Genomic DNA, 12442 nt, shown 5'->3' with positions numbered 1-12442 from the left:
TTTCCAGTCTCCCTGTGGCCAACTTGGTGTCCATACACAATTCCTTAAACTGTAATTAAACCTTAAATGAAGACAATAGCACCCCTGGGCCAAGGTGGCAAAGCAGGAAGACTGTGAGCTCATGATCTCTCATGGACACACGAACATTAAAACTCTTTAGGGAACAACTATTAATGAGAAAGACCAGAATCAACCAGGATAGATCTTCTACAACTAAAGATAAAAAGAAGGAATCCCCACAAGACAGAATGGGGAACAAGCAGTTGTATAGTCAACAAGACACATGCTCCTCAGTGAGTGATCCACAACTGGGAGAATAATTACAATTGCAGAGGTTCTCTCCAAAGAGTGAGGGGTGAGTCCCACATTAGGCTCCCCACCCTGGGCATGTTACATCAGGAAAATGAGTTCCCAGAATGTTTGACTTTGTAGGCCACCAGGATCACTTTTGGGCGATCCAGAGTTTGGGCTATAAAGACTCCATTCTAAAAAGTTCCATACAAAATATCACACAGGAATGTCCACCAGGGGGCTCAGGACCTGGACCCACACACCAGCACACAGGCACTAAATATGGAGAGCTCCAGGCCTCTGTAGTCAGAGAGCCCAGGCCCCAGATCCATCCACCAGTGAGCAGGTACCAGACCTAGGGCACTCTTGGGCCAGGCCCAACCAACTGGCAGGCTGAGAATGAATATTGTTAAACTAAACATGGTATCCAAAGCAATTTCTACAGTCAAGACAATTCTGATGAAATAGCAATGACACTTTTCACAGAACTAGAACAAATAATTTAAAAATTTGTATGGAAATACAAAAGACCTCAAATACCTAAAAAAATCTTAAGAATGAACAAAGCTGGGGTATCATACTCCCTCATTTCAGACTATACTACAAAGCTACACTAATCAAAACCGTATGGTACTGGCATGAAAACAGACACAGAGATCAGTGGAACAGCAAAGAAAGCCCAGAGGGTGAGGTACCACTTCTATTTCCACCCTTGATTCCAATACTATGTATTGAATGCTGATTTAAAATATTACAGTTTTCTGAAGAACCTTGTGTTTTTATGGTATTGTAATCCAAGAAGTGCTATAACTAAGTTCTAAAAGTCCATTCAACCATTCTCTTGAACTAGCTGCTACAGGATTTCTAGGGAACATGGTAAATAAGCTAATTTCATAAAAATTGAATCACTACTACACTTCATTTGCTGTGAAGTGAATTCCTTGATCAGAAGCAATGCTGTATGAAATATCATGACAGTGGATGAAAATTCTCTAGGTCCACAGATAGGTGTTTTGGCAGAAGCACTGATGACAAGGAAGGAAGGAAAATCTGTATCTAGAGTGTCTATTCTCATAAGAACAAAACACTGATCCTTTCAGGATGGAAAATTGTCCAAAGTAATCAATCTGTCACAAGATAGCAGGATAATCACCCCAAGACTAGTACATTATTAGAAACTTAGTATTGCTTTCTGTGCTGGCAGATGGGACACTCAGAAATGGCCTTGCAAAGCTGGCCATGCTGAATGGAAGTCCATGTTGCTGAGCCCAAGCATAACTTCCATTTCTGCCATCATGGCCCATTTCTTAACAGGCCCATTTAAGGAGGAGAGGGGTTCCTGAAGAATGATGTTGATTGTTGTTCAGAGACTGAGTTATCCTAGCCATTTGATTTTTAAGGTCTTTCTTTGCTGAAGTCACCCTGTAGTGAACATTCATGTGGGACAAAAATATCAAGGGTTTGTGCATTTAGAAGGATCCATCCATATATTTCTTTCAAAGGTTTCCTTGGTATAATTTTCCAATATCATTCTTCAAAGTCCCTTACCCTCCAGCTAAACCACTGGCTAAAGCCCATGATCATTATATCATCATAAATCTTCTCCTTCTATGTAGAACACTCAAAGTTTTGCCCAGTATGAGGATATTCCATCACGACAGTCCTACATGGATGTCACAGAGAATGTTGATAGTGCTGCAGTTGTCCACTCTCAAAAGGTGTTGGCATGTGGTACAGATTCATTGGAAAATCAGGTCCAGGTAATATATTTATCTATTTATTACAGAGAACATTGTCCACACCATCATGAGGCCATAGTGCAGGCTGGGATAGAGAAACTTACTGGTGCCCTCGGGGCTTGCTTAGACCAGAGAGTGAATTTACCACTTCCACTTGATAAAGGAAAGCCCACTCCTGCCCATTTTATAGCTTGGTGGGCCATATAACACCAAGTTCATAAAATGCAACTCTGATCCCATAGGACACTCGTGGGCTATGGTTAAGTATTCAGTCCCTAATAAGACCCAGTAGCAGACCAATAGTTGTTTCTCACACAGGGAATAGTTATTGGCAGTGGATGCCAGGGCTTTGCTCCAAACATAAGTCTGTCCAGATTTTAACCTACAGACATCCTCAAGGCTCCAAGCAGCATCCTTCATTGCCACTACCACTCTGAACACCATTCTCTGTGCTGGGTTATATGGCTCAAGTGGCAGAACTGCTTGCACTGCAGCCCATATCTTTGGCAAAGCCTTTTTCTATTTTGAGCCCCACTTAAACCTAGCAGCTTTTCTGGATACTTGGTAAATGTGTTGGAATAGCACACCCAGAGACACATGGTGTTGCTCTAAAATCACCAGGTGGTCACTAGGTGTTGTGTCTCTTTTTGGTTGTAAGACATGCCAGATGCAAAATCTTTTTTTTTTTTTTGTCATTTTTGCCATTTCTAGGGCCATTCCTGTTGCATATGGAAGTTCCCAAGCTAGCGGTCTTATCGGAGCTGTAGTCACCGGCCTACACCAGAGCCACAGCAACGTGGGATCCAAGCTGCATCTGCAACCTCACCACAGCTCAGGGCAATGCTGGATCCTTAACCCACTTGGCAAGGCCAGGGATCAAACCTGCAACCTCATTTTTCCTAGTTGGATTCGTTAACCACTGAGCCATGTCGGGAACTCCAAGATGCAAAATCTTATCCTTCCCCTTAGAAGGTATATCTCCCCATGACCCAGACTAGTGAACCCCTAGAAATGTCACTGAGTTAAATGGCTCCGGATTTTTTATAGAAGCATTTTTCACCTTCTTGCTGCAAATGTCTGCCAATAAGTCTAAAGGAGTTGCTATTTCATGCTCACTAGGTCCAATCAGAATGGTGAACCAGTGTGATATCTTATGCCAGGGAAATAAATCAGGAACCTAGAGAAAATATTTGCAAGTCATATATTTCTATAAAAGCAGTATATCTAGGATATATGCAAAATTCTCAAAAGTCTATAACAAGAAACTGTACAACTCCATTAACAATGGGCAAAATCTTTGAACATATTTCACAAAAAAAGATATATATTCTCAAAAAATATATGTCAAATAACAGAAAACTATGCTCAAAATAATAATACTGGGGAAAGGCAAAGGAAGAGCATGATTTGACAACATGATCCACCTATTAAAATGACTATAATTGAAAAGACTATTCATACTGAAAGCAGCAATGCAGACCTTTGTACTCATCCATAGGCAGGAAAATGAGTTAAAAAATAATGACACAAAACTGACAGGGACAGTAAATTTATGTCAGGTTTGGGTTATGTCGAAGCTACTAATAGACAGTCCATTACTTCCACCACCCATCTGCTGAGGTTTCAGTGACTTGTCCTTGGTCTACAGAGTTTTTTTCATGCCTTTTTTAGTTTTCACTAGCACACTTCTAAGAACACAGGATAATGAACTAATGAGCATACCAAAGTTGACATCCTTTGCTTTTCCCCATCTGACAATATAGTTCCAAGTACAGGTTAAATATTTTCCTATTTTCAGAATCAAAACAAAACATTACCATTTTTGTATTATACTATTTTGACCCAAATAATGTTATTATTTATATTTCTTAATGAAAGTTCAATGGCAAAGTCTCTGTTGATAGTTAAAGTCATATAGGAACATGAGGCTACTATGTTTAAAATCCCTCAATAGTTTTTTTTTAAGTTGGGATAAAGAACAAAGTCTCTTATTTGGCCTCTAGCTTTTCTGAGATCCAACTCATGTTGGCCTTCATTGTCTATTCTGTCCCCACTTTGCCTCTCTCTTTGCACACCAGCTGTACTTGCCATGTTTTTTTTTTTGTTGTTGTTGTTGTTTTTCCTGTAATAATCTAGCTCTTACTAAGCTGGTTTGCAAATAAAGGAAGACCTTGAGGATGGCAAATGTCCAGAGGCATCATTTTGTTGGAAATGAAGAGCTTCAGGCCCCACCCTGACCTAGTGAAACAGAATGCAAATTTTAAGAAAATCACCAGGAGATTCACAGGAACTGAAGTCTGAGGAGCATTCATCTAGGCTACGTCTTATTGTGTTCTTTCCTTTTGTATTTTCCTTTGTTACTTCCCTTGATTAACACCAAATAAGATTCCTCAACAGTTTTCAGTGTAAAGTGGAGAGTTAGGTGTAAGTCTCGATGTGAGCTACAGTTTCCATGGGGAGGACAACCTTCTTGGGGGCTGGCTTCTGAGGAGAATTTAGAACTTTGATGTCATGAAAATCAAGCATGATTAGCTATCAGACCATCCTGAACAAAGCACTCAGAGTATCACAATTCATAGATAAATTTGGAGTTTGCATAAACCTGTCAGAAATATCATCTGTGGTGGAAAGACTAGAATTTCACTTGTTAAAACTGGCCCTGTCAACAAGGACTTGATGTTTATAATTTCAGAGTCTGTTGCTTTATGGAATAACCTGAATTCCTCCTATATGTCCAGGTGCATAATGCCCAGTAGAAAAGCTTAGTTTTGTCCTCAAGGGAATCCTTAGGCATTATCAGGGGAATTTCAGTTCTCCCCTCTCCTGGCAAAAACAAACAGTTGTACAACTGGATGACTATATTCAAAGCAAATTCATATAAACAACACGATCTTGAGCTTGGAAAATAAAGCTTCCAAAATGAGTCAGTGTGGAAAATACTGTAACTTGTGTTATTGTCATTGCTGTGCCATTATACTATTTTCTACTTCAGTACACTGAACACTGAAAGGATCTCAACAATTTCTTAACAAACATTGGTAAGAGAGAATTATTCCATAGTATTCATTATTGTAATAGTAAAATACTAGCAAATGTATAAAAAATTTGATTTGTTTTATATGATATCAAAGTAGCCAGTTGAAAATGGAAAATAATGAATAATTTGCATATTTTATTATTGCGAATGAAATCTGGATAAGAAAAATAACTCTAAGACTATACCGTACTCTCTAATGATATATAATTAATTCATTAGAATAATTATAATGACTCCATAGGATACATTTTGGTGAATTAGAATGTCAAACAAATTAAAAATTTTACAGAAATAAGGTCATTATATTTCCTACATTAGAAATCTTCCTGATAATTATCTTCAAAATCCTTATTCCATTAAGTTACTCACATTCTATGATAAAATTTTAAGTTAGTTTACTTAAATAGTACCCTTCTCTCTCCTTTCACCCACTTCTGATAATAAGGTCATTGAAAAAAATACCTATATGGAAAATATCAGAAAATGTTTTTCCAGTGCTCTTTGCACCATTATGACTTAGTAAGTACTCACATATTGAATGGAAAATTTTGACTGTTTAGTTTTGAGAGTGCATGAAAGAAAGACCATTTCAAATAAATTTAAGTTAACAATGCAATTATTGACATTGTTTATTTATACTGCTTGTATTCAGTTGCAGTCTTTGGCTCAATTATTTTCTGCTGTCAATCGGCTGGAAAGGCAAAATCTGTCCAGTAAATTCAGCAGGATTTCTAGGGAGAGTCAGCTCTCATCACAGTAATAGCAGAGATAGGAGGTGGTGGTAGTATATTTAATAACAATACAAATTTATTGAGTAAAATTAAAATGAATGCCATTTCATATATAAATTCCATGGGAAAATAAATTGAGGATTTTGAATAAAAGAAAAAGAAAGGATTCCCAGTGCTGACAACCTTTTTTTCTTTTTGTCTTTTTTGTCTTTTTAGGGCCACATCTGTGGCATCTGGTGGTTCCCAGACTAGGGGTGTAGTCAGAGCTATAGCTGCCGGCCAACATCACAGCCACAGCAATACCAGATCCAATGAAAACCAGAGTTAAGATGAATATTTGAGCCCTACTTCTAAGTGTTTCCCCTTATTTCATCTAACCATTTCTCTGGTACTTCCTCTCTTCCTCTTCAATGCCTTCTCTTTCCTGCAAGTATCCATCAATGTCCTTTCACCTCTTCCTGCTTCTTGATTTCTCCCTTCCTCCCTCAATTTCCCATTTCACTGCTTATCCTCTCTCCTATCAACACCTGCCCCCGTCTCTTTTGACAACTTTCATGACATTGTTCCACAAGACAAGAAATTCACCTCTGTTCTCCACATCTCAGATGCTCTGTTTCATTCTCCACCCTGCTGTGCCACTTGCTTCCCATTCACTTTTCACTATTCGCTGACTCATCTCTAATACAAATTGGCAGCTGCTCTTACTGAAGCCACTAAAAGTCTCTTAAATCCTACATGTAGTGATCTCTGTTCACTCCTTACCCTGTCAGAGCATTTGTTTTGCTTTAAGCATGGCATTCTCTTTGTCCTTCAGATTATTTTCCTTTCTTTGAGTTTCCAACACTGAAACCTCCAATTCCCTCCCTCTTCTCTGATCATTCTGCTCAGTACCTTTTTCTGTTTTTTTCTTCTTCTTTCTTTTTTTTTAATTAAAAATTTTTTTTCTTCTTTCTCTCTCCCTCCCTCCCTCCCTCCTTCCTTCCTTCCTTCCTTCCTTCCTTCTTTGTTTCTTCCTTCCTTCATTCATTCCTTCCTTCCTTCTTTCTTTCTTTCTTTCTTCTTTCTCTCTCTCTCTCTCTCTCTCTCTCTCTCTCTCTTTCTGTGATCCTGGGTAGAAGAGTCTTCTGGATAGAAGAGCCAAAGCATTAACTGAATGTAAATTGCTCTAAAAAATTAATGCTAAAGAAGTCAGAGAAATTCATTGGAGAAATATACTGAAACACATACAAAAAACTATTTAAACCACCATCAACCAAAATCCTGTCCCAGCTTTGGCTCATTAAGAGTTGCTGTCATTGCTGCTAAACTTGAATGCTACAGCTTACACTGATGAGGCCATTTTTGTGGGCAGAGCATCTATTTCGGTGTCATGATACTTCTTGCTTGCAACCAAAAATCTCTTAGAACCAAAATCTCTTTGGTCCACATTTGATTTTTTTCTCCCCTCTTCATATTCCTAATCCAGTGTAGGTGAGGTTGAGTGGCTAACCCTAGATCTGGTCCCTTCACTTTAGGTTTAAGAGGAGTAAAATTCAGTTTTCAGAATTTTGGTTCTAGAGTGAATGACAGTGTATATCTACCACCAAGAATTAGGTGGCGGAAAAGAATAGCAGAAGTTATCCATATAAAAAATGATGTGTATACATTTTAAGTTAATATAACTCCCTCATATTTATTTTCATTATTTTTAACCTCCTGCACATTGTCCACTGGATAGGTCATCCATATTATGCTTTCAGACACTTCAGTGACTTCCAAGCCATTATTTCTAGTAAGCATTTGTAGAATCATATTGCTAAGTTTATATCATTTTGATGTTTACAAGATGTTCTTTGCAAAAAGTGGCTGCTTTATCTGAGTTTTCAATCTCCATTTTCCATGATCATCTATCCAGACACCAAGTGAATGTCTCACCTTTAGGAACCAACCCTTCACATCTAAGATGTCACCAAGTTCTAGGAGGTCTACATTTTGATTCATTTTGATCTATCTCTTTGCCTTCCTCAGAACTCCTAATGTCCTACCACACATGGGCTAAGAAGCTCACATGCATTTTAATCACCTGGGGAGCATTTAGAAAATACATATTATTAGATACCACTTATGACCTTCTGAATCAATTTCTTTTCTTTACTTCTTTTTTTTCTTTTCCTTTTTTTTTTTTTTTTTTTTTTTGTCTTCTTGCCTTTTCTAGGGCTGCTTCCTACTGCATATGGAGGTTCCGAGGCTAGGGGTTGAACCGGAGCTGTAGCCACCGGCCCACGCCAGAGCCACAGCAACGCGGGATCCGAGCCACGTCTGCAACCTACACTGCAGCTCACAGCAATGCTGGATCGTCAACCACTGAGCAAGGGCAAGGATCGAACCCGCAACCTCATGGTTCCTAGTCGGATTCATTAACCCTGTACCACGACGGGAACTCCTGAATCAATTTCTGTAATACCTCAGAATTTGTATTTTGTACCAAACTCACTCAGAAAACTATGATGTGTAATCTGGTTTTCAAATCATTGGACAATTGTCCCAGCTCCTTGACTAGTGTTTCTGACCTCAAGTTCTTCAATCTCCTACCTGTATTCTACAAACAATTATTTATTTAAAAAAACAAGTACTTATTCCCATCTTAAACATTTTCAGGGTTTTCCTATTTCATGAAGGATAAAATTCAAGTTCTTTTACATGTAATTCAATTCACTTAAAAATCCAGGCCCTTCTAAAATCTACTTTTAATGATACTTCCATGAACTACACAGGATTTCTCTGCCTCATGCAGTAATTTCCCCACATATTGGCTCATGATCAGAATGGCTTTCTTCTCTTCTACATTTGTCTATTCCTATACATATTTTGAAATACAACTGCATGTTTTCAATATAACAATTTCCATAATACCCTCATGTTTAGTAAGAATAAATAACATGAAGGCATTTAGGCTGGTGTAGGGTTTTATTTAAATTATCCCCACCAAATTTTAATTGTTAAATTCTTAATAACTGTCTTTTCACATTTACTTCATTTTATTTCAGAGGCCATTCATTAGGGATATGGGAATCAAGAATGCAACAGAACTGACAGAGTTTGTTCTCACAGGACTGACATATCCACCAGCTTGGCAAATCCCACTGTTCCTGCTTTTCCTGATGCTGTATCTTGTCACGATCATGGGGAACCTCGGTCTGATTACTCTCATTTATAATGACCCTCACCTTCACATCCCCATGTATTTATTTCTTGCGAACTTGGCATTTGTGGATACTTGGTTGTCCTCCACAGTGACCCCCAAGATGCTGGTCAACATCATTACCAAGGACAAGATGATATCTCTCCATGAATGCATGGTACAATTTTTTTCCTTTGTAGTCAGTGCAACCACAGAATGTTTTCTGCTGGCAACAATGGCATATGATCGTTATGTAGCCATATGCAACCCGTTACTTTATCCAGTGATTATGACAAATAGGCAATGCCTGAGAATGCTGGTGTCATCATTTGTAGGTGGTCTTAGCCATGCCTTAATTCATACAGGTTTTTTATTCAGATTAACCTTCTGTAATTCCAACACAATACATCACTTTTATTGTGACATCACACCATTGTTGAAAATTTCTTGTACTGATCCTTCCATTAATGTTCTGATGATATTTATTTTCTCTGGCTCAATTCAGGTGTTCACAATTCTCATTGTTCTTGTCTCTTATACACGTGTACTCTTTACAATCTTAAAAAAGAAGTCTGTACAAGGCATAAGGAAGGCCTTTTCCACCTGTGGAGCCCACCTCCTATCTGTCTCTTTATACTATGGGTCTCTTCTCTTCATGTATGTGCGCCCTGGGTCTGCACAAGCAGATGATCAAGATGCAGTTGACTCTCTATTTTACACTGTCATAATCCCTTTCCTAAACCCAATTATCTACAGCCTGAGGAACAAGAAAGTCATAGATTCGGTGAGAAAAGTTTTTGAGGGAAAATTTAAATGGAAGAAGAATATGTGTTCCTTTACATGAAAAAGAAAACAAACTTGAACAGATTACATCTTGTCATGTGTAGATTAGTGCTTAACATTTTCTTTCATCATAATTGTCCTGTTACTTTAATGACTTCAAATGTCAGTGCCTCATAAATTCTTTAAAATACTTGTGTATGTTTTGCAAAACAGAGAGGCCATTTAATCAAGTGTTCATGCCACACTAAATTAACTTAAGCAGAAATTAAATTGAAAATATTTTACGTGTCTTTATATTTTTCATTGTGGCTGATAAGTACAATTATTAAACAGTTGTGAAGCATTAAAATAGTGCTGTGCCAATGAAAAGTACTTGAGTTTGAGGTGCTTGATAGTAATATAGGTGTACAGCCTCAAGAGTCATACCTCATTTAGCTCCACAGAGTGGGACATGTTTGTAGTTGAGTGAACAAACATAAATTCTAGAAATTTTGCCAACCAACCAAAGATCTTATATTTGGTTCATGGTGAATCCACTTCCCAGAGATCCATCTCTCATGTCCAACAGAGAAATAAACATAATAGGAAAGCAATGAGGACAACATGATAAGGGGTTTAAGACAGTGAAGGTCAGGCGAAACCATAAGAGGATGCTCTTAACTCTATGTGCTTCTATGAGGAGCTAGAAGCCTAGAGTTCCATCTCATTGTGATGCCTTCTGAGGCCCTTTCTGCCTATGTTGTTTGTTGCTGGGTGTTCTGAATATCTTCACTAATTGAGGGCTAAAATTTAGATCAAAGAACGAAGTAGCAATGGGCATGGTGGAAATATAAATGGCAGAACAGGAAGGAAATGGGTTCACTCTTCTAAGAACGAAAAAAGAAAAAAAAGGAATATAACATGTACTATCACATTATTGATTGATTTAAACTTCACTCGGCATTTGTTCCCTCTGATGCTATTTGAAATCCTTTTAAAGAAAATCTTGATTTAACTTAGTTTAACCTGGAAGGCCCTTCCTCCACAATTCTCCTGTGGACTCTACATTATACCCAAACTGAGTTACTGAAAGCTTTCTGGACAAACCTCTCTCTCTGTCCAGTTCATGCCTTTGCTCACAGAGGTCCCTCCACAGAGAATCCTTTCCACTCAAATGCTCCATCTTCATTTAACATTGACCTGGTATCATTTTCTCAATCTCTCTCTCAAATGTTACAACTTCCAAGATACATTCACAGATCCTCTCAAAGAAGATAGGAGTGCTCACTGATTTCAAGTATTTGCCAGTTTATTTATTCTTCTTGGCCCCACTTGGTCATGTGTGATAATATGATCATATTTTGGTCTATAAGCTTTTTTAGATGACAATGTTATAAGGTTTCTGTCTTTTGTATTAGGTAGCACAGTAGCTTACAGACTTGAGCTCCTAAATAGGAATTTGTGAAATATGTGCAATATGAAAATGATTGAAGGCACAAATACATAGCATGTGTAAGTGGGTATCTCTCTTTCTTACCTGATAATAAGCCCAGAGAAATTATTGGCTTGGGATGACTGTTGCATGCCAGCTCCATTTTTAAATTTCTTTTATGAAAATCACACATATCCCACTCCAAAAGTGAAATATTCTTTCCTTTTCCTTTTTTTTTTTAGAGCCACACCTAAAGGTTATGGAAGGTCTCAGGCTAGGGATCAAATTGGAGCTGCAGCTGAGGTATTATCCAGTGCCACAGCAACAATGGATCTGAGGTGTATCTGAGACCTCTATCGCAGCTTGTGGCAATGCCAGGTCCTTAACCCACTGAGTGAGGCCAGGGATCAAAGCCACATCCTCATGGATACTAGTCACGTTCTTAACCAGCTGAGCAACAACAGGAACACTTAACATGAATTATTCTTCTTATAATTATGACTGGGTCCTGGCACAGAATATAAAAAAATATCATGTCACAATTAAGGAAGTGTTGTGTTTGTGTGTGTGTGTGTGTGGTGTGAGAGAATGTTCTAATTTCATTGTTTTACATGTAGCTGTCTGTTTTTTGCAACACCACTCATTAAAGGTATTATCTTTCTTCCACTGTATGTTCCTGCCTCTTTTCCCAAAGATTAGTTGAACATAGGTGCTTGGGTTTATTTCTGGGCTTCCTGTCCTGTCCCATTGACTATATTTCTGTTTTTGTGCTATTACCTTATGGTTTGGATGACTATAACTTTGTAGTATAGTCTGAAGTCAGGAAGCTTGATGCTTCCAGTTCCATTTTCCTTTTTCAATAGTGCTTTGGCTCTTTGGGATCATTCATGTTTCCATACAAATTTTGAAATATTTTGTTCTAGTCTGTGAAGAATGTCCTTGGTAATTTGATATGGACTGCAGTGAATTTGTAGATGTTTTTGTGTCATAGACCTTTTGCCAATACTGCTTCTTCAAACATAAAGAGACATTTCTCCAAAGACGACATGTTTGGCCAGTAGGCATATGAAAAAATGCTCAACATCACTCATTATTAGAGAAATGCAAATCAAAATGACAATGAGGTATAACCTCGCCTTAGTCAGAATGGTCATCATTTACAAGTCAACAAGTAACAAGTGCTGGAGACTGTGGAGAAAAAGAAACTTTCCTTCACTGTTGGTGGAAATGTAAATTGGAACAACCACTAGGGGAGATTCCTCAGAAAACTAAATATAGAACTACCATATA

General features: G+C 38.0%; 1 protein-coding gene across 1 annotated transcript; it reads left to right on the top strand.

Annotated features, from left to right (window-relative positions):
* The first annotated feature begins 8842 nt into the window (after positions 1–8842).
* Positions 8843–9802, top strand: LOC110256354 (olfactory receptor 5H8-like). Its single transcript, XM_021069834.2, has one exon. The coding sequence runs from the start codon at positions 8843–8845 to the stop codon at positions 9800–9802; it is 960 nt and encodes a 319-aa protein (XP_020925493.2).
* The last annotated feature ends 2640 nt before the right edge of the window (positions 9803–12442 follow it).

Source organism: Sus scrofa, chromosome 13 (assembly GCF_054392235.1).
Source record: "Sus scrofa isolate SSC_HxYL_T2T_F1_AM1 chromosome 13, Sscrofa_HxYL_maternal_Yorkshire_Landrace_v2.0, whole genome shotgun sequence".
Lineage (NCBI taxonomy): Eukaryota > Metazoa > Chordata > Mammalia > Artiodactyla > Suidae > Sus > Sus scrofa.
The sequence above is the reverse complement of the archived record's forward strand: the minus strand, read 5'-3'. Positions and strand labels throughout refer to the sequence as shown.

Coding starts and splice junctions, on each gene's coding strand:
- LOC110256354 (XM_021069834.2), top strand. CDS start 8,843: ATGGGAATCAAGAATGCAACAGAACTGACAGAGTTTGTTCTCACAGGA.